This window comes from Hyaena hyaena, unplaced genomic scaffold (genome assembly GCF_003009895.1).
Source record: "Hyaena hyaena isolate Hyena2069 unplaced genomic scaffold, ASM300989v1 scaffold_993, whole genome shotgun sequence".
Taxonomy (NCBI): Eukaryota; Metazoa; Chordata; class Mammalia; order Carnivora; family Hyaenidae; genus Hyaena; species Hyaena hyaena.
The window spans coordinates 17,412-39,767 of record NW_024081626.1 but is presented as its reverse complement, the minus strand read 5'-3'; the positions used below and the strand labels follow the sequence as shown (position 1 = coordinate 39,767).

Genomic DNA, 22,356 nt, shown 5'->3' with positions numbered 1-22,356 from the left:
CTCTAACAACTGATGAATGTGGTTCATGAAGTTGGCAAATGCTCCGATCAGCCCAGGAAAAAGGAGCAGGGTGTTCTAGGCAAGGAGAGAGGGGCCCAGAGTTCAAACAGGTGAACATGGCATGTGGCAAGCAGGTTGGGGGTCTGCCAGCCCCGAGTGGCCCTGACCCTCAGCAGGGGGCTACACAATAGTTAGCCATCATCTTTTATTTACTCAAATACATTTATCCAAATACTGGTGAATTCAGCAGTTTAAGTCCCCCTTTGTTAAACTCTGTTCCCACCATCTCTGCAGGATCTGCTGGCATAAGGTTCTCTGCTTAGTTCCACGACAGAGAGGGGCTGAGTCCCCACTCCACATATCCAGACAGATCGGGACCTTTCATCAGTAAGTCAACAAAGCATCCTTCAGATTCCTTGACTTCTTCCCAAACCTGGAGGCAGTAGTAACAGTAGAATACTTTCTCCAAGTCAGGCGTCCAGAACATAGAATCAGAAGAAAGACAAGGAAAAAATTGGATAATGGAGAGGAGTGTCAGGGGGTTCCAACTGGAGGCAGCCAGTCAAATGCTCCTCACCTCAGTAGAAGGAATTAAGGACATGAAAGCCCTTGGCTCAACTGGAGAGGTCTTCAAGTGTTTACTGATGTTGAATCCGAAGGTCAATGGGATAAAGAGTGGTCTTTCGTGGATCACTACCCAGAAGTCTGATCAGTGCTTGGGTCCAAGGAATCAGAGGACTGGCAGATCATACAGGTTTTGAAGATCAAAACATAGGTTTCTTTGAACTTCTTTATTTTATAAGCATAGACAATAGGGTTCATCATGGAGTTAGCGTGGGAGAGCAAAATGCCCAAGTACAGCATAATTTGTGGCACTTCGCCATGGAAGTAGGTGATACAGTTGATGATGGATAAAGGCAACCAGGACAAAGCAAACAGGAAGAGAACCAGAAACAGAGACTTGGCCGTCTTGAACTCCCGTCCGTAAAACGTGCCTGTCTCTTTGGAGCTCGAAAAGCTCTGATTGAGTTTGTTCCGGATGACATAGAATATGTCAAGATAGATGGCACACATGACAACCAGGGGGATTAAAATCCAAGTGAAGAAGCTGAAGTAGACCATGTAGTCCATCGTCATGACTGAACGGAACCGGCATGAAAGGAAGGTGACATTTCTGTAGTGTTCCGAGGTCAGTTTCATGTTCCAGCCAAACATGGGGGTCAGTCCCACCAGGAATGACACCAGCCAGCAAAGGCCCAGGGCCAACCATATTCTTCTTTGAGTGGTGAGCCTCCTGTATCTATTTGAATGGAAGAGAATGGGTGAGTCCACAGGAGGAATTGCTAAAGGAGTTGTGGGGGGTGGGGATGGGGGAGTCTGTAAAGCATTGGCATTCCTGCAAATTTCTCCGGGGACTTTTTAAAAAAATATATTTTTTAATGTTTATTTATTTTTGAGAGACAGAGAGAGACAGCAGGAGCAGGGAAGGGGCAGACAGAGAGCGAGACACAGAATCCGAAGCAGCTCCAGGCTCTGAGCTGTCAGCACAGAGCCCGACGCCAGGTTCGAACTCACGGACCACGAGATCATGACCTGAGCTGAAGTCAGACGCTTGACTGACTGAGCCACCCAGGCATCTCCCCTTTTATAAAAAAATGAAGACAATGTAGAATGGACAATGTAGAATTAGAACTATGTTGCTACACTCACAGCTCAAGAATTCCTTGACTCCTGTGAGGATAAGAGTTTTCTAAGTCTCCTGGCATCACCTACCTGGTGAGAAATGATCTCAAAGGTTTCTGGCTGCCCTCTGCCTTGTTTCATTTGGCGGTTTTGCTGAAGCCCGCGAATTATACTTTGCCACCCTCCCCCCCCCACCTCTCCCCCTACCTGTGCCTGCCCCTGCTTCTCTCTTCGCAATGGTATCCACGCTTGGTGTTTGAGTCACTTGGGTCTGTGGAGTTGTGGAGGTCATGTTCAAGTGCTTCCAGGACCTAAAACAACTCATCCACCAAGAGTCATCATCTCTTCCTCCACCATCCTTCCGGACAACATTCCACACAGACTATGAGAAGAAAACTGACTGTGTTAAGTACCAACTGTGTCCTCAGGAGACTTTAGCTCAGTTAAATCGCACAACAGGGGCACATGGGTGGCTCAGTTGGTTGAGTGTCTGACTTTGGCTCAGGTCATGATCTCGCAGTTTATGAGTTCTAGCCCTGTGTCAGGCTCTGTGCTGACAGCTCGGAGCCTGAAGCCTACTTCAGATTCTATGTCTCCCTCTCTCTCTGCCCCTATCCCTACTCATGCTCTGTCTCGCTCTCAAAAATAAATAAACATTAAAAAAAATAAAAAATCTCACAACAAATGAAAACTATGTTTATGATAATGTCCATTTCATTGCTGACTAATGAGGAAAACGATAGTTTGGACTACCATTGATCAAGCACAGACTAGGCAGGCATTTTGGGTTTTTTTTAGATAGATATTATTTTTTTGTTTATTTATTTATTTTGAGAGAGAAAGAGCACAGTGGGTGAAGGGGCAGCGAGAGAGAGGGAGAGAGAATCCCAGGCTGGCCCTTAACTGTCAGCCACACTGGGCTCAAACTTAAAAACTGTGAGATCATCTGAGCGGAAATCAAGAGTGGAATGGTTAATTGACTGCCCCATCCAGGCGCCCTGGAGGCATTTCTCTAAGAGCTTTACATGTGTGGACTATGTAATTTTTTTTTAAATGTTTATTTATTTATTTTGAGAGGGAGGCAGGGGCAGAGAGAGAGAGAGAGAGAGAGAGACAGAATCCCAAGCAGGTTTCACGGCTGTCAGTGCAGAGCCTGACAGGGGCTCGGGATCACAAACCATGAGATCATGACCCGAGACAAAACCAGGAGTCAGATGCTTAACCGACTGAGCCACCCAGGCACCCGAATCTATGGAATTTTATGAGGAAGTTGCAGTTACTGTCTCCACTTAATAGGTGAGAAAAAAAAACGGGCAAGTAACCTGCACAAGCTGGAAGCGGCAGAGGTAAAAATGGAAAGGAGGCAAGTCTGAGTTCAGAGTGTCTTAACCACTGTGGAAAGATGAGGAACCAAAGCAGAGAAAGTTAAACAACTTGTCCCAACTCAGAGCTCAAGGTCTGGGCTTAGACCTCTCTGGCTTTTTAGTATCTATCAAAAGCTTGTTCGCAGGTTCCTCTGCAGGTCTCTTCCCCAAGGCCAGAGAGCAGGAATATAAGACAATTACCATTCAGGACACCTGGGGAATGAGATGTCTCCATTGGCAGGTCTATTCTATTCAGGAACAGTTATTATTGTTTTCTGCAGTGGAGAACTTTTTGACTGCCTTCTCTACATGGAAGAGGAAGCAAAGTTAAAGTAACTTTAAAATAACCTACATTTGCAAAGGACGGAACCATCCATTTATCTCCTCCTTTTCTTTTCTGTTCGCTCCTTATATTATCTAGTGGGGTTCCAACATTTCTAAAACGCAAGGACATTTTTTACTACTTAAAGATGCATAAAGCTTTCATCATCCTTAGCTGCCCCTGGGGCCAGAGCATACGCGCCCACAGTCAGTGGAGAGGGATCGAACATTCCTCAGTTCCAGAGTCCCAGTTCAGCATTGTTAAACCCCTCACACACCAAATGGTGAACAGAAATGTAGTGCCCTCTTTCAAGTTCAGAGGCCAGTCTGGATTTGTTTCCACTGAAAAATTGTCTGGGATCTGAACTGTGCAGCCCCATGTCCCAGGCACCTCCATCACACCTGCCCTCTTACCTGACCGTGAGCTTGACCCGCAGGTATCGGTCCACAGCAATGGCGAGCAAGGACATGATGGAGGCGTGGGTGAAGATCAGCAGCAGGCAGGTCATGAAAAGGCAGTTATAAAAGTGGATTGTGATGCCCAGGCTGATGACAATGGCCAAAGGCATGACCAGCACCCCAACAGCAATGTCAGCCAGGGCCAGGGAGACGATGAAATAGAAGGTGGTGGTCTGCAGGCTGGGGTTCAGCTTGACCACCCAGATGACCAGCACATTGCCCACTATGGCACAGAGCCCGATGAGAATCTCCACGGTGATGTAGGTCACATTGACCAACAATAGGGCAGTGCCATTGACAGCCATCTTGCTCTCCCCAAGGAGCCTCCTAAGTAGTAGTCGTGCTGACAGGATCCGTGTGGACCTGGTGAGTCAAGCTCTTCTTTCCAGGTACCTCACTAGGAAGTCCGGGTGTAGCAGCAAAGTCTGAAACTCACAACTCGCTCATTTCTTCTCTTCTCCGATGACACACTCCCGTAGAGACACCCCCCTCCACAACCTTTTCTTAGAGAGAACCCATTGGGGGGCAATCACTTCTTGCCTCTTTGCGGGCCACACATCCCTGGGTTCCCGGAAGCGTGGAGACAATTCTATGTGGGCTGAATCTGAAAGTGCTGCGGCTCTTAGTTCCCCAGACTGACACGCTCAAGACCTCTGCCTTCTGTCCCCAGAGGGCTACCCGAGCTCCATCAAGATAAGCAACCCTCTTCAGGGGTGTTTCAGGAAGTAAGATGGGCCAAGAGGAAGCACAGACCAGGAACGTTCAGCAAGAAGATGGAAAGAGAAGAGGAGGGGTGCGAGGGGCATGGAGTAGGCTCCAAATTCATTCACTGGGGGACCGGATGGAAGTGTAGTGCTCTGTGGGAGAGCAGTGGAAACACAGAGTCTTCTATTCTGGCTTTCTGCTGACTTAGCAGAAAGATCCCGTGACAAGGAGACAAACAGGAGCCACAGGGGAACAAGAAATAGATTTTGGTGGCAGCTTTAGCCAGAATTTGTGTTTTTTAAAGTGCATGTTATATAGACTGACTGTGTCCCTCCAAATTTATATGTTGAGATCTGATCCTCAAAGTGATGGTATTAGGAGGTGGGGTCTTTAGGAAGTGCCTGGGTCATGGGGATGGAGCCCTCAGGCATGGGATTAGTGACTTATAAGAGACACCCCAAAGAGCTCCTTCACCCCTCCTGCCATTCATGAACCAGGAAGCTGTCTCTCAACAGACACCAAAGCTGCCAGTGTCTTGACCTTGGCCTTCCCAGCCTCCAGAACAGAGTTTCTACAGCTTATAAGCCACCCAGTCTTCAGGACTCTGTTACAGTAGCCTGGACAGAAGACTAAGACTGTGCAGACGGCAAGCACCGAGGCCAAATGGGACCCAGCTTTTTGCATCAAAGACCCCTTGTCCAGGGGCCTGGGTGGCTCAGTCAGTTAAGCATCTGACTTCAGCTCAGGTCACGATCTTGCAGTCTGTGAGTTTGAACCCCGTGTTGGGCTCTGTGCTGACAGCTCGGAGCCTGGAACCTGCTTCAGATTCGGTGTGTCCCTCTCTCTCTGTCCCTCCCCAACTCACACAGTCTGCCTCTCTCTGTGTCTCTCAAACATAAGTAAACATTAAAAAATTATATATATATATAAGATCCTTTGCCAAAGGGACAAGCTAAGATCCCCTGCTTAGAAGGGCAAAAATACTCAGCGCCTCCCATGAGCATCACATCTGCTGACTCCACATTTCCCCTTGCCAGCCCACAGGCCCACCAGTGTCTCACTTGCCCTCATACCAGCAGCCACCCCAGTGACAAATCTCTTTGAGGAAGAGCAGGACCACAAGATGACCAGCCAGGCAGAAAGGAGGGAAAGGGCCACGCGTGCACACAATCACACAGCACACCCCTCCCACTCGGCCACCCTCACCTGCACGTAAAGAGGAACCAGACCCCTTCCCTGGAGGTTGCTCATCACCTGGTCTGAAGCTTCTGGAAATCAGACACTTAGATGCAGTTGTTACTTAAGGTCCAGGTTAAGGCTCAGGTGCGTCTGGGTCCTGCCAGAGGGGTTATTTAGAGAGCCAGCAAGAAGGATGGGTGGGCCTGAGCTCACACAGTGGATCAAAGGGTTTGTAATAGTCGCCTTAAATAACCCCAATCCGTGTGCAGCCGGAACCAACACCGACGACAGCGTTGTTCCCGTCCTTGCCCGGACTGGTGAGAGGCCTCGGGGCCGTGGCCTCCTCGCCGTCCTCTGCTCCCTCCACCTCATCTCAGGTTGGCCCAAGTCTGAATAACCTTGCCTATGCCTCCTAGACTTGCCACTTCACCCTGGCCGAACCTCCCAGACATTAAGAGGCGCTCTCCCCAGCAGCATCTCTGCCATTCCAGCTTTTTCTAGGGTCAACCATGTCCGCATCCCTGCACTGTGAGAACTGGAGAAGTCAGCCTACAGCGTGGCTTCTCACAAAAGGTTCTACTGCAACTGCCTTCTTTATCTCTACTTCAGAGGAGGAAGTCACAGACAGCAATTTCCAGGAGGCTGTGTGCTACCGAGAGAAGTCGCTCTCGCCCTAAAGCAGTTGTTGAATCTTGGTGACCCGCTGTGAAAAAGACGTACCCTCTCCGCTGGCCCTTTGCCACCAGGTAGCACTGAGTAGCCAATATGTGAGAGAAAGATGCTCTGGTGTGGGGACCAGCCATGTCGCCAGGCTGGGGTGAATGTACAGTAAGGGGGTGGTTTCTTGGGGGGGCTTGGCCACCCCAAGTCTGCCTTGCCCCACGTTTGAGAGCTGATCAGACAACAGACAGCGCCCACATTTACAGAAAGAGGTGGTGGAGGGGAGCTGCGTGGTTATGAACCGGAAGCTGGGGGAGGGAGAAGGTGGTAGAGGCCAGGAAAGTACCTGAGCCACGGATCCAGCCATGGAAAGTGGACCGAAGCCTTGGGGATGGATTCTACAGCTAGAGCTGGAAACCTGATTCTTGCCCCTTTCATCCTCCCTTAGGACCTGAGTGAATCTTTCTGGATCTAGCCCATCTCGGCTGGGTTAGAGAAGCCATGGAGAGGGCTTTGTGTCCCCACACCCGTGACAAGAGCAGTGTGGTAAGTGCAAGAATAGCCTGTGAGAGAATAATCCAGGGGGAAAAGGAGGGCCCAGGCTGCACCTGGGACACCTTGACCTACCCACCTCTTCCCACCTGAGAATTCTGTCTCCTGAATTCTCTGGACATTTCCTGTCTGGGAACAAGGCAAGGCCAAACCCATCCGTGCTCAGGGGGTGATTGGAGGGATGAGGAGAGAGATTTCCACATTACTTAGCATTTTTGCCTCGTATTGGGTCCTGAGCTAACTTTTCGCTCCAGGCCGAGCACCAGAAGCCAGCCTGGAAAAGAAGACAGAGAGGCCAGGGCAGATGGTCATCTTGCTTCCCCACCCCCCAACACACACCCTACAGCTGCTCTTGGGTAACTTCCCTCATGTCTCATGGACACACCGTCTCAGCCCCCCGAGCCTTCTCCAGAAGCAAGTCCCCCCACAGCCTCTATGCAGCCCTCAGGATCAAGTCCGGCCTCTTTGGAATGACAAACGAGACCCTTCGAGGTGGGGTCTCCCGGCCCCGCAGCCTCCTGGTGCCTGGATTCCCCCCACCTCCCAAACCACAAGCACCACCATGATTTCCTCTCCGGTGTGCGTCTAGCTTAGAAAGCTCTTCTCCCCGTGTCCACCTAGAGCACATGCACTTTTCCTTCAAGACTATTCTCAAACAGGACCCTGAAGAGAATTTCCCAGACATTCCCTCACCCTGCTGTGTTTATAAGCCTCTCCCCTGATATCTATGCCCCTGGAGCGTAGGGGTCTCCATTCATCATTTCTAGCCCTGCCACAATGCCTGGCAGATAGCAGATGCTCAAGTATGTTTCTGATGAATGAATGAATGAATGAATGAATGAATGAATGAATAGGAAAGCTCCTCAGTGAACCAGGGGGCATCAGCCTGGCACTAAGTACAGAATGCCAGCAAGTCAGCTAGGACCTGTTAAGTACGTTCCCTCGTACCACCTGCCACAGTGAGCGTTTTACTTTCATGGTCTCATTCAATGCTCTCTGATGAAATGGATACTATAATCATGGCTGAGCAAACTGAGGGTCAGAAAGGTGAAGTAACTTGGGGCGCCTGGGTGTCTCAGTCGGTTTAGCGTCCGACTTTGGCTCAGGTCATGATCTCACGGTTTGAGTCCGAGCCCTGCCTTGGGCTCTATGGGGACAGCTCAGCCTGGAGTCTGTGTCAGATTCTATGTCTCCCTCTCTCTCTGTCCCTCCCCTGCTCACGTTCTGTCTCTCTCTGTCTCAAAAATAAGTAAACACTAGGGGTACCTGGGTGGCTCAGTCGGTTAAGTGTCCGACTTTGGCTCAGGTCATGATCTCACGATTCGTGGGTTCGAGCCCCGCGTCAGGCTCTGTGCTGACAGCTAGCTCAGACCCTGGAGGCTGTCTTCGGATTCTGTATTTCCCTCTCTCTGACCCTCCCCTGATCACACTGTCTCTATCTCTCTCTCTCAAAAAAAAAAAAAAAAGTAAACACTAAAAAAAGAAAAAAGAAAAGAAAGGTGAAGTAACTTGCCCAGGATTTCACAGCTAGGAAGTTGCAGAGCCAGTGTTCAAACCCAGGCTCCTGGCTACAGTAACCGAATGGGCAAGTGAATAGCCATGTGAAGCTTTCACAAGTACAAGGCATCCCTGAACTTGACGTTGCCATATTATCATTAGGAGATGCTAACCTCATGCATGGAAAAGAAGGAGGCGCCAAGACCATGGGAACGGAATGCTAGCACAGTGTAGGTCTGGTACCTGCTCTGAATTACGGAGAGGTAGAGAAACGAGCAGGCCACTTGGTGGGGCCTCAGGGGGAGGTCTGGAATAGAAAGAAAATCTTTCGTTGGACCAGAGTGCCAAAAAAAAAATTGTAAAGTAATAAGTTATAAGTGAGATGTGGCTCAGGGGATTTCCCCATCTAAAAGAAGGCCGCGTCTGTTTCGGTTTTACTAAAAAAATTCCATGGAGAAGGCAAGGATCGGGGAGGCTCCATCAACCTGAACCACAGGAAAGGTCTCTGAAGTCCCAGGGAAAGGCCTCACCTATCCCAAACCCTGGCCTGACGCCCCTGGAGACAGTGCAGTCACAGGGCTGCAACCTTGCCCTTGGGGTTCTGCTTAATGTCATGAGAGGCTGGCCAGACAGATGTTCATTGGCTCCTTTGCAGCCTCTCAGACAAGCCTGAAAAGCCCCAGGAACCCCACTGCACTCAGAGCAAGATGCTGTGTGAATGGGAGCCCAGGGGAGAAAGAAAAAACCCTCTGGACCCTAGAAAGTGGTCCCGGTGGCCGCTGAGACAGAATGTGGGGCAGCCAGGAGGCAGGGGCTCCGGCCTGGTGCTGGCTCATGCGGACTCCACTGCTGCTTGCAGAGTTGCACAAAATCAGTTTGTCCGCTTCCTCTTGGCCCCGTCAGTCACCACTTCCCCAAAACCTTACAGTTGTACAGAGCTAGCCAACAGCGGAGGCTTAAAAAGAGTGAGGTGGCCTCTCCCAGCTCTTCCCTTCCTTGCTCTCTGTCAGCCCAGGAGGAGATGGCTGGGCCTTTCCACAAGCCTTCCTCCAGGGGCTGGTCTGGAGGCACTGTCCCCAGGGGGCTTCTACTAGGGCCTGCTGATTTGGGCCACACAGACTGTGGCCTGAGTTCAGGATACTCACCCAGAACCAGTAAGGGGCAGAGGGCGGGGGGAAGGTGGGAGAGGTCAAGGTTCCTTCACTCTGAGCAACAGGAAATCCTGCTCAACAACGGGAAACTCCTGGAGGGATGCATGCCTCACCCTCCAGACACCCCGGCGTACCACGTGTGTCAAAGGCCTCCAAGGCCCTAATGGAGAGTCCAGGGAAGGGTTCGGCTAACTTTAGGTTTGTTCCAGGTTCGAGGGACCCAAGATGTTCAGACTCCAAGAGTCTTACCCTGGGCAGAGGCTTCCCCGCCCCAGCTTCAAATGTCCACAAGGCTTATTCCTGTGCCTCTGCCGGGGCGCTATGCTCAGCAGTGACCACCAGGTGGAAGCACATTCCCACAGCCTCTCAGGACGCAGGCTGAGCGAGAAAACTAGAAGCTGGGAGGACTTGGTGGCATCCCCTTTCAGCGCCTTAGCCAGCGACCTCAGATGGTACAGAACGCGAAGGAATGGAGAATTAAGGGCAAAGGAGACAAGGATAGATCGCCAACTGCCTAAGCTCAATTCAATCTCATGGAATATTTCTGGGCCGCACTAAATTCAATGCTCTTGACTCAAGAAGAGAAGCCTCTTCTGCTTTCAAGCTTGTGAGTATTCCAAGAAAAACAGTGCTTGTGTTTTTCTCTAGAGTGCGCCATTCTGCCCACACACTCTGCTTCACTCAGTTAACGAAACCACCACCCGAGAGGCCCGTATTCTCCATCTCTGCTCACGGCAGAAGAAACTGAGGTCCGGAGGCTGGAGAGGTCTGCTCAAGGCCGTCTCTGTACCAAGGTCAGGGGGGCCGCAGGGACAGAAGCCTCTCACAGACTTCCTCATCTCAGGGGAGGACAGAGAAGACCGGGAGAGGGCTTGCCAGGTGAGGTCCCTGCCATACCTACGTCACTGGTCCCTCCCTTGGTACCTGCCAGGCTCTGGCCAGTCCTCTTCCTTCCGTGGGCAGTTTTGCTGGCCTTTGCCGGTGAGCCTCCTGTCCCGTGACTTCTCAAAACGCTCTGGGGGTCTTCACAACTCAGCCCCAGGCTTCTTGTAATCACCCATGCACGGTGTTACCCCAAATCCCAAAGCGGGCAGGCCTCAGGACTCAACTGTATATCCTGGTGTCAACCCCCACACTGTCTACACACCAGAACGTGCAGGAATGTAAACATTTAGTTTACAGCAAGGCCGTATCCTGTCCCCTCTTTTTTTTTTTAACCTTCCACCTAACATATGTGATGGTGCTCCTTAGTGAATTGGGTGCAAACCCCCTACCACAGCAGGGGAGAAGCATCCTCCATCTTCCCCTGACGTGTGTCTTCCCCTCCTCCTCCACAAGGCCTTTCGTATTTATTCTCACAACAGCCGCCATTGAGACAATGCCAATCACCGTGTGCTGGGCACGTTGCCACGTGTGTTTACAATTCTGTAGCAATCCTGTAGGTAAGTACTGTTAGATCCATTTCACAGAGGAGGAAACTAAGGTGTGGAGACAACTGAGTGACTTGTTCTCAGCAACATAGCCAGTGAATGACAGGGCCTGGGCACAGACCCAAGTCTGTCTTGGCTTCAAAGCCTTGGCTCTTCCCAGTGACCCCCATAAAACAGTACCGTATCAATTACGCCAAAACCCAGTTTGTCATTTGAGGCAGAAATTCTTCAGTGTCCTAATGGGTGAGCCTCGTGTCAGAGGCCGAGCCAGCTATTGGGGGCAGGGTGTTGTCACGTCGATTGTGTGCCCTCCAGCTTTGCTGAGAAGAGGGTGGTTCTGGGCCAGCAGTGGGCAGCCGACCGCTCTCTCTCTGCGTTCTCCACGTGCCTCTCTTGCACCTTGTCTGTGATCAGACAGCAGCACCATGATACCATATTGCATTAGTTCCCTGCTAAATGCCTTCCCTGAAAACCTGATTCTCTCTGCTTCTTATTAAACGTAAATATAGAAAGCTGTCATACGAAGTACGTCTCAGCATTTCATCATGACTGAGGGGAACGATCTGTGGCCATATTCCTTGTAGAAAGTTTCTTTCTAGGGTAGATTTCACTGAGGAGCTGAGTGCTAGCCAAGAGGTTGCTTTTCTTAATAAACTAGCTTGCTTTTTGTCACTGCTTAGCGGGAGAGCTTTGTGCAGCTCAGGTTGGCAAGGGCAGTGAAGAGGCTTGGAGATGGTGTTCTGTCTCAGTCACCATGCTTTGCATCTGTTTTCCAGGGCATCTTCAGGCCCATGTCATCCCTGAGCTCCTGATGTGAGAGCGAGTCTGTCATGCCCTATTCGTTTACTAGGAGCAACCTCCCATCCTTTTTGAAAGCAGGCAAGGTATGAGTAATAAACGTGTAGAACATTAGAAGGAGCACTAACGTTCTTTGTGAAGGGTGATTATGCCAGGCTGCTGTGCGAAGATTCTCATCAGGCCCTCCATAACTTTGGAGTGAGATTCTTTTCCTCGACAAGTGGTCCAGAATCCTATTTTATTTTCATTTGTTTTTTAAATGTCTATTTATTTTTTGAGAGAAAGAAAGAGAGAGAGATGGACAGAGAGAGGAAGACAGAGGATTCAAAGCAGGCTCCAGCTTTTGAGCCTGACACGGGCTCAAACTCATGAACCGCAAGATCATGATCTGAGTGGAAGCTGGACGCTCAGCCGACTGAGCCACCCAGGTGTCCCCACAATCCTATTTTAGATGACTGGTTTGGACAAAAGGGAAAAAAAATGATGAGGCTGAAAATGCCCCCTGGGGTTTGTTGAGCTCTTTGAGGAAAAGCTTTTAGTACAACTCCTGAAGTATTGCTCTCCAGCAAACACTATCTAGGAAACACTCCCTTAGGAATGGTGCTGTGCAGGGCCTACTATTATGATTCCCCCAGGTAGACTTTATTTTTATTTATGTACACCCCACCCACTTCCACGAAGGATTGAAGTCACTAACAGACTGAGTCAACAGCTTCCTCCCCTGTACACCCGCACCAGCTGACACATGCCTCTATTTGAGTGTGTATTATTACACCATTTGTAATTTATTTACATGACAGCTTCTCCCACTAGCTAGTAAAAGTAAACTCCATAAGAAATGCTGCCTTATTCAACCTGTAGATCTCCCTCCCAGTCCCCTTCTCCCAAAAGTACCAAGAGCCTAAAATAGAACCTGGCACAAACGAGACGGGGGATAAACCCTCACTGAACGTATAACGTGTTATTCTTGAGCCTGTCTTCTCCTCGCCCTACAAGAGTGCTGACCGCACCTCTCAGCATCCAGGGGGGAGTCAGGAGGCACACAGGGAGACCTCCTCCTCAGCAGAAATAGGGTTTTTTTTGCATCTAACTTCAGTCTCAAAACAGTGCAGATAGAAAATAGTGTGTGACCAGTTAGGGCCCTAGTGAAAGGGACCCTCGGAGAGAATGTCTGATATTTGCATCACATTTTGTGGTTTCCGAATTTGCATATGCAACAGCCCGTGTCATTCTCTCATCTCTGTGGTAGATCTAAGGTGTGCCCTCTTACACACACACACAAACACACACACACACTCACACACGTACTTTTCATTGTCTCACTCTGCTCATTTCCCCTTCACATCACAACTAGCTCATCCCCTCCTTACTCATCACTGCTCTGTCTGCAGGACCGAGAACCTCCTCTGGCCCTGGCTGGCCACCTCATTCTGACACATGATGTAACAGGACTCCGGAAGTCGGGTGACTTGTCTGAGCACAGCGTAGACGTCCCAGGACACGAGGATTTGGGGAGGGATGGAGCACTGTGGGAAACTGATGCTCAGAGTGCCTAGTGCAAGATCAGCCCTGGAGAAGCAGCCGGGTTTCTTCCCCAGCAGAATTGATTAGGGACTCTTATGGTTGGGAATCCATAAAAATGTGCTCCCCAGTTCCTGTGATTCCCCAGGGCTGATTCTCCCAGTGACTCCCCTCCAAGGAGGGGCTCTTTGCTTGTTCTGTTTTGCTGGCTCTTCGGTCCACGTCTCTCTGAATCCCCAGCCAGATAGCCTGGAACCCTCCAACCAAGCCCACGGTTGGGTTGGTCTTTCCTTCTTTCATCACCTTGCTTGACTCCTGACAGTCTGCCTGTCAATCCTGGCTAATGGGGGAATTGTGGGTGCCCTAAGTTACATCGTCCCACACCGGCAGTGCCTTTCCACACCAGAGCACCCCAGATGTGCCCACAGCAAGATGTCCCTTCACACAGAGGCAGGCCGGTTCCACTGCACGCCTGCCCGCGAGCTATCCACTGCAGCCCTGCGCTTCAAACTCCACCCGTCTTTCTTGCTGTCAATTCCGTTTCTGCACGGATGATGTTACACAAAGTGTTTACTCTCTGTGTCTTCCTTGCCCCTTTGATAGGTAACAAAGACCCCTGAGTGAAGACCAAGTGAAGTGACATGCACAGGAGGTGTCATTTGGAAGCTGGTCCATGGTGCTGGCTCTCTACTCTCTGCACAAGTGTGTGTGAGGGCTCTGGGGCGAAGCGGGGGTGGGTGGGGGGAGACTGTTTCACTGTCAGGGCCTCCCCAGCACCCAGCCAGAGCTCCACTTAGGCAGTACCTGATGAACACTGAATTAAAACATTCCATGCCGACTGGAGTGCCTGGGTGGCTTAGGTGATTAAGCATCTGACTTCAGCTCAGGTCATGATCTCACAGTTTGTGGGTTCGAGTCTCACGTCAGGCTCTGTGCTGACAGCTCAGAGCCTGGAGCTTGCTTTGGATTCTGTATCTCCCTCTCTCTCTGCCCCTCCCTTGTTCCCGCTCTTGCGTTTGCAAGAGAGACATCTCTCAAAAAAAAAAAAAAAAAAAAATCCGTATCTACCACCCTACTACAAACGATGAGATACAGGGTTATTGGGAATCCATTAAGGATGTGCCCCTGGATCCTGTGCCTCTCAGTGAAGAGCCCCTTCTCCATTCTGATCCCTCCCCCCATGCATCCTGGGCTTCGGAAATGGGAAGTGTGCAAAGGAGATTTCCAGAGCCTATAATGCCTATCCCCATTCTTCACACTTACCAGGAAGTACCTTGCTTACCCCACTCTGAGGGGGGAGGGGGAGCACCTGCTTGCCCAGGAAAACATCAGGAGGCCTGCCGAGTGGGTTCACCAACAGTCCCACCCACGACCCCTCTGGGGCTGGGGAAACGCAGCCGTCCAGCTCACTAGCCCCCGAGGCCACCTGGGCGCCCAACTTGGTGTAAGCGAAACCCTTCCAGCCTGGGCCTCGAGTTCAGATGATGCTAATCGTGAATCGTAGTGTCCATTCCTTGTGTGCCACTCAGTCTGGAGGACCTGGCAAGTCACCAGGCACTACTCTATGCTATGAGGGGGCCTCCCCTCGGCAAATATCCAGGGCACGTGAGGCCCGTGATTCAGTTTGCATTACACTTATTTGTGTTTACTCTCGACCTTACACACCAAACATCATCTACTCTTTCATTAACCCTGCAATCTTTCCTGATTTTGAAGGAACAAAGAAACAGAATTTGTTCTTGGTCAAGGTTCAGCCTGCAATTGCTCTCGGTCTCCAAGATAGCACCTCGTCCCGTCCTTGTCCCCTCCATGATGTGTCAACGGGCCCACTCCGGCCCGGCCCAGAGGAGAGCTGGAACTTGCTTCAGTGACCATGACTTCCACCGCCACAGCAGAACTCCAGGTCACTGCCAGACAACCCGGCCTGCACTCCTTCCCTCCCCCAACGCGAGGCCGCCCCATGCCCATGACTAGGGCTTTTTGTGTTTCCCTGCAGTTTGGCGCGCCCTCTGCGTTTCCTGCCAATAATGCTGGCTGTTGTTTCTGAGCAAATGGAACAAATGACCAACGTGCACTCCATGCAATCCATGAACTGGAAACATCTGCAGGGAGGCCAGCGTGGCCACTGGCTGGGGCGGGGTGGAGGGGACTCGGGGGGAGAGGCCGTGGGAGGAAGACACATGAACTTCAGGGCACGGCCATGTCACAGAAGGGCAAACGGGCTGCCAGGCTGTGGAGGAAGGGAGGCCCCGACTCTGCTGGGTGGTCGCGGGATGAAGAGAGCTCACACATACCCTTCTGTGGATCTCATTTCACACGTGAAAGTCCACGTTAAATCGGAACCGGATCTTGGAAAACAATGGGTCCAACTCCCTGTTTCACCGGTGATGACAAGGGCCCACAGAGGGAGCAGGTGTAATAAATGAGGAGCACCCAGCACCCGCCCCGCCCACCGCGACTGTGTGTGCAGTGTTGGCCGGCCGGCATACTGTCCTGTGTCACCTCCCCTCAAGTCAGGGTGAAGAAGAAGGAAGGGAAAACAGGATCAAGTCTCCATTGCCCACCGTGTACCACGAGCCACGCTGGGGACTCTCCCACACAGCAGTACCGTGACAGCCCTCCTGTGGGCTTCTCTGGGCACGACACTGAGTGCCCTGTCGCGGGCTCTCGCTTGACCCTTGCCATGGCCATATCAAAGCGCCCATCATTTTCATCATATCTGTTTTTGGCGGGTTGGGGAGGCTGACATTTAGAAACATGAAGCAGCTTGCCCAGGATGTCCCTGTTTGTGAATGACGGTTGCAGCTTCCTCCTTGGCTGTCACTGGTAGGGCCACCGTCCTCCTTGGTGGTCACTGGCTCGGCCACTGTGCTGCTCGGCCCGCCGCAGCTGTGAGGGCTGGCTTTTGCCTGTTTCCACAGATGAGTGACAGAGGTTGTGTGTCTCAAATTCTGAATTCAACAGAGAGAGGCCCCCGGGGACCCCTCTTCCCCGAAAGAGGGAATCTCCAGAGTCAAGGCCTAGTTCTTGACCCAGACTCTAACCCAGAGTGAAGGCCTAGTTCTCCACCCAGACTCTCACCTGGAAAGGCCTTTCTGAGCATCACATGGATACTGGCCCGCGGGACACAGTCTGGCTCTCCCTGACTTCACAAGGGGCTGCAGGGGTCCCCACTGGTCAGGACTGGGCCTCGGCTCCCCTGTGTCTCAGAGAGGAGCCATCAGGTTCCCAGAATGTTACACGCCCGTCCTCAGCCCTGCTGCTTGGATGAAGGAGACACCAGCTGAGAGGTGTCCTGGCTGTGGGGCCAGGCCTAGAGGTGGGGAGAGCGCAGGCTCTGGGTGATCCCTGGTGGCGGCTGGGAGTGCTGTCAGTGTCCTCCCAGCAGACATGAGGAAGGAGCCCCCTGGGAGGAGCTGTGGCTTGTGCCCCAGGCCACGGGCCCATTGTGAGGGCAGCTGCACCCGGGCTGCCTGCCTGTGGGTGTGGGAGCGAGAGGGAGCCAGGGACAGTGGCCAGAGAGCCCACATGGCCTCCTGCAGGGGTGTGGCTCCTCCCCCCCTGCCCCAGGGCAGCCCCCAGAGGTCCCAGGGCCAGCAGCAAAGCTCCCCTCCTCTACTGCAGGGGATTCTGGGTGGCGGGGGGGGAGTTGTCACTGTGATTCAGCCACGACACAATTTGGTACAGCCAGCCAGACGTGCTCCTCTGGAACTCTGCCAGCCGGGGCCGGGGGGGAGGGCCACTGGAGGGGCGTTCCCTTCATGCTGCTGGGGTGCACTGGTCTGGTCAGCACAGCTCAGCCCAGAAAGTGTGGGTCCCCCAGCAGGATCCTGGCTCAGGGCATTGGTCCCCATCTATGTGGCCCTGGAGAGCCCAGGAACCATGAGTTCCACATGACCCCTGTGGGGTGTGTGCTGTACCCCCAGTACTCTCTCCTGCCCCGGTGCCCCCTCACCTTGGACCAGGCCCCTGCCCTGCACAGCCAGCCTTTGCCTCCCAGGACCCTGCGCAAACGTATCCCCTTCACTGGAGTTCCAGTTGGGTTGGCCAGGAAGCTGCTCTCAGGGCCTTGGAGAGAGGAGAGCAAGGAGGAAGGCCAAGAGGAAGTCACAAAGATCAGTTTAAAAATAACCCTGCTCTCCATGTCAGCCATGAGGAAGAGCTTGGAGCGGAGCCAGGTTCCGATGGTGGTGGCTCAGGGCAACCTCAGAAAGACCCAAAAGCAAACTGGCAGAGGCCCATCTGGGAGCACACCCCACGGCCTTATCAGCCTTAGCAAGCTACCGCCAAAACCCTGTCTTCATGGGGACTTCCGCCCAGCTGGCATCTGTTTCCTCTCCTATATTTAAAAATTTTTAATGTTTTTTTAAATTTATTTTTGAGAGAGAGAGAGACAGCACGAGTGGTGGAGGAACAGAGAGAGAGGGAGACACAGAATCTGAAGCAGGCTCCAGGCTCTGAGCTGTCAGCACAGAGCCTGATGCAGGGCTCGAACTCACAAACAGCAAGATCATGACCTTAGCCAAAGTCAGACCCTTAACCGACTGAGCCACTCAGGCGCCCCCCCCCCCCACCCTCAGTAGCCTATATTTAAACAACCAGGTTAGTGAACTTGGGAGAGCATCTCTGCCCAGGGGAAGAACACAGCCTCCCGCAGAACACACAGGACCAGGATGATATGAGGCGTTGGGGCCGGTGCTTTGCTCCTCCTCACCTTCTGCTGGGTGATCGGGGCCCAGAGTTCGGCGATCTCCTCGGGAGGGATCTCTGGGTGCGAGCAGGTGTGATGCCTTCTGGTACCTGATGGAGTGGAGGGGACCCTCAGGAAGACCAGAAACAGTACCTACGTCACAGCCTCAGCCCTGAGCATCAGTGTGTGACCCCTTAGTACTGCCAGTCTTGGGATATACTCAGGCCTCTTGGCTATTTTAAGGCACTATTTCCGTCTTTATCCAAACACAGCTGTTTGTTTAAAGGAAGGGCCACAGCTTCTACCAGGAACCTTTTCCTGGTTCTGCTGGCTCCTCAGTCCCAGGGTATTGTGGTGTCATCCAACTACATACACATGTGCACGCGCGCGCGTGCACACACACATACACAGAGCACTAACCTCATGAAACATTTAGTGAGGGGAGGGGCATCTCAGGAATCCTCTAGAAAATATCTCCTCATGGCAGACAGCACCAGTGCTGAGTAACTCGAGCTGGCAGACCTAAGCCATTACCAGGAAATGTTCCCAGAAGCGGCTTCAGGCTGTAGTGACAATGCAAGGTGGCCCTCTGGACTTAGCAGTTATCCCTGGAGAGAAGTGAAGACTGCACCTGTCCCTGGCATCGTGCTCCTCTTTCCTCGTCCCTCCATGCCCTAGGTCATTGGTCCCAGCCGGTACTAGAGAGAGATGCCTGGCTTTACATTCTTCTTCCTTTCCTGTATACAGAGAATCCCAACAGGTTGCATGTTTTATATCCTGGAATTTTCCCCGAGTGGAGTGTTTGTGAATTTCAGCCCACCAAAACACGGACTGGACTCATCCCTTCCTTCCAAACCCCAGCTCTACCCTGAGGCTGGGAGAGTTGGGGCAAGCTACTTTAATTGCTTAGAACCTATTTCCATGTCTGTAAAAAAAGATCAAAATAGGTTAATAGAAGCCGTTTCAAAGAGCTGTCAAGGGGATTCAGTGGGATGATATTTATAAACATCTGGCACCTTGCCCGGCCGCTCATAGTGGGTCCTTAGTGGGTTGATGAACTTTCTATTGCTGTGTCAATTACGCATTTTATGTTTGGTTTATGTTCCCCTCCATTCTTCATATCAAGAAATTCAGAGTTTCTTATTAAAATCAGGGCTCCCCTGGGCACTGGCTCTGTATTTATTCCCCTCGTAACAACAGCAAATAATAGGAGAGCAGATTCCTATCTATGCCAATCCATCCTTTGTGAGGCAGGTGGTTCATTATTATCCCTAGTTTATAGACTGTGGATAAGTGACTTGCCCAAGGTTATATGTGTAGTGCTTGGCCAGGGCAGGGTTTGAACACAGGCAGGCTGGTTCCAGAGCCACCACTTTGAACCTCTTTGCTACAACAGCCGTAACTATTCAGTGGGCCTCAGGTACCACCAATGGGGACTTTTCCTGAACCTGAGATGGACTTGCATGATCCTTGCTTCCTCAGAATCTGGTTTGCAATTAGCCACACTGAATGGATGATTTGGTAACAATAGCTACCACTGTGGATGATTTGGTAACAATAGCTACCACTGAGGCAGCACCTACCTGTTTTATGGCAGACATTTTGCATACATTATTTCTAAACTAAGATTTCTCAACCTCAGCTCTATGGACATTTTGGACCAGATAGTTCTTTGCTGTGGGGACGCTATCTGTGCACTGTAGGATGTTTAGCGGTATCCTCGGCCTTTCCCACTAAATGCCAATAACACCTCACACCCCTCATCATAAATGTCTCCAGATGTCACTAAATGTTCCCTGGGCACGGGGCGGGCAAAATCTCCTAGTGGAGAATCACTGCACTAAACGAGAAATCTGAAGTTCAGAGAGGTTAAATGATTTTCCCAAGGTCACAAGGCTGGGTCACTCCATGACCGAGTATCTGTCACTGTATCATGCTCTCTCCTGGTTCTAAAAAAGGAACGTGTGAACCTGATACTGAGATTTGCCCAGAAGCAATAGCGTCAATATACTCTGACTCCCCACCCCCAAGGCTGTTCAGATTCTGAACTTACAGTCTCCTGGCTGCTACTCACCTGAACAGAATCTAGATCTTGGATTTTTGGAGCTAAGTCAACGGAGACCTAGACTACTCTGCCGAGCCTGGGAATTTCAGCTCTCCTTTACAGTCCTGTGTCCCCTGAGTGTGCTGTGCAGCTCGGTTTGGGCATACACCACACTGGGTCCTCTGGAACTCGGGAAGGTGCAGGTCGTGGGAAATAAAGGTAGCTCTCTTGATTACTTGTCTTTGGCTACTGACTAGAAAAATGCTGGGGCCAGAACCACAACTCCCAACTTCTGCCTGAGTTTCATCTCCTTCTGGTTCCAAATTCATTTCTTAAAATCTTTATGGACATAAAGTGAACTGAATTTGCAAGTGACACCACTTCCTGTGACACAGTCATTGAAGACAGACTGCCAGATACATCAATACAAAGTTGCATACGGGAACACTAATTCATAGCAGAATTGAATCTACCCCAAGCCTAAGGTGTCTTCCATCATTTTTATTCTCTAGCCTTTTTCTCTTCTTTGCTGGACCCTGCTGGGCAGAGACGCAGTTACGTACAACTGTTAATGCACTGCGTGCTAGGAAACAGGAACTGCTTTCCATATGGCCTTCTTCATGCACAGACAAAACAACAACTAAAACTAAATTCTTCGAGGAAGCTAAATAAATCATCCCAAAGGGCAAGTTCAGTGTCAGAGCCTGCTTGCTTTCCTTTATGAGGGAAATGATAGCTAATGGCAGCTGCTCCCCATATTAGTGAAGTCCAGAAGCCTTGGCAACTGTAGTACCTGTGTGGTCAGTTGCTGCCATCTCTCTGTCCCCCCCCCCCCACAGTGTTCCTCCTGACTAGGGTTATCACAGAGGAATGTTCATTATGAGATCACAAAATGAACAATCTCAAAACAAGTCGGTAGGGAGATGGTCACAAAGGATAAGTCTCCAACACAAGAATTGGAAAGATCAGGCCTTTAAGGCTCTATAATTTGTCACCGCATTAACAGAAGGGGAGATGACCATTGGTGAAAAAGACATAGAAACTAACGCAGGGGGGAAGGGGGCTTGTCAGTGTAACTGAGGGACTGTTTTGGACTCAAGCTATGTAATGTTTTTCAAACTACAGGCATCAACCTATTAATGAATTATGAAATCAACTTAAAATTTTTTTAATGTTTTTATTTATTTCTGAGAGAAAGAGAGAGAGAGAGACAGTGTGAGCAGGGAAGGGTCAGAGAGAGAGGGAGATACAGAATCTGAAACAGGCTCCAGGCTCTGAGCTAGCTGCCAGCACAGAGCCCAACGTGGGGCTCGAACCCACGAGCCATGAGATCATGACCTGAGCCGAAGTCGGGTGCTTAACCGACTAAGCCACCCAGCCGCCACTGAAATCAACTTAGTAGACTGTGATCAGAGTATATTTTTAATAGAGTGAAATGAAATGAAATGGGGGTATCAGATGACAGTGCTCATACCAAGATTACTTCCTTTTCATCAGGTATATGTTTGAGTGTATGGTGGATAGCATTCTAAAATGAATTCCTTCTGTTTTACACACTTATTGAAGTATATAATTCACATGCAATAAACTTCACATATTTAGAAAAAGTTTTAGTATTTATTTATTTTTGAGAGAAAGAGAATGAACGAGGGAGGAGCAGAGAGAGAGGGAGACACATAACCTGAAGCAGGCCCCAGACTCTGAGCTGTCAGCACAGAGCCTATTGCAGAGCTCAAACTCACAAGCTATGAGATCATGACCTGAGCCAAAGTTGGACACTTAACCAACTGAGCCACCCAGGCACCCCTTTAAACTTCACACATTAAAGTGCACCATCTGATAAAATTTGACATATGTATACACAGGTGAAACTACCACCACAATCAAGATAACATATCCAGGGTGCCTGACTAGCTCAGTTGGTAGAGCATGTGACTCTCAATCTCAGGGTTATGAGTTCAAGCCCCACATTGGGCATAGAGATAACTTTAAAAAACTAATGAATCCCCCCAAATATATTCTGCCTTTTAAAAAGTATAATATATCTACTGCCACCCAAACTTTCCTCATGCCTCTTTATAATCCCTTCTTTCCCTTCCTCCCCATTCCTCCCCACTAACTACTGATTTGCTCTCTGTCATTATAGTCTGTACTTTCTAGAAAAGTGTTGAAATGGGATCACACGGCAAGTGCGCACTCTTTTTTATGGGGCTTCTTTCAATCAGCCTGCTTATGTTAACATTCAGCCGTGTAGCTGCGTGCCTCATTCATTGTTATTGCAAGATAGGATTCCACTGCACAA

At 50.6% G+C, this 22,356-nt stretch overlaps 1 protein-coding gene, 1 long non-coding RNA gene and 1 other non-coding gene across 7 annotated transcripts; 2 read left to right on the top strand and 1 right to left on the bottom strand.

The window, feature by feature from the left end:
- Positions 1 to 241: 241 nt before the first annotated feature.
- On the bottom strand, positions 242 to 18,202 carry ADORA3 (adenosine A3 receptor). 4 transcript variants are annotated; one of them, XM_039221663.1, is made up of 3 exons: positions 18,035 to 18,202; positions 3,783 to 4,252; positions 242 to 1,300 (listed from the first exon to the last, which is right to left on the bottom strand). In XM_039221663.1, exons 2-3 carry the CDS (start codon positions 4,130 to 4,132, stop codon positions 694 to 696), a joined length of 957 nt encoding a protein of 318 aa, XP_039077594.1. In that variant the 5' UTR covers positions 4,133 to 4,252; positions 18,035 to 18,202; the 3' UTR covers positions 242 to 693. The 4 variants fall into 4 exon arrangements, with proteins under 4 accessions (XP_039077594.1, XP_039077596.1, XP_039077598.1 ...); XM_039221664.1 differs by lacking the exon at positions 18,035 to 18,202 and adding an exon at positions 3,400 to 3,484 and having other exon boundaries at positions 955 to 1,300; positions 3,783 to 5,021; XM_039221665.1 differs by lacking the exon at positions 3,783 to 4,252 and having other exon boundaries at positions 18,035 to 18,135.
- On the top strand, positions 4,135 to 15,392 carry LOC120223492. Of its 2 annotated transcripts, XR_005526308.1 has the most exons (7): positions 4,135 to 4,193; positions 6,321 to 6,457; positions 6,820 to 6,917; positions 10,220 to 10,450; positions 10,936 to 11,013; positions 13,924 to 14,022; positions 15,037 to 15,392. It is a non-coding gene; the product is annotated as an uncharacterized LOC120223492 (long non-coding RNA). The 2 variants fall into 2 exon arrangements; XR_005526309.1 differs by lacking the exon at positions 10,936 to 11,013.
- Positions 18,203 to 21,958: 3,756 nt separating the features above from the next.
- Positions 21,959 to 22,031, top strand: TRNAE-CUC. Its single transcript has one exon. It is a non-coding gene; the product is annotated as a tRNA-Glu (tRNA).
- Positions 22,032 to 22,356: the final 325 nt, after the last annotated feature.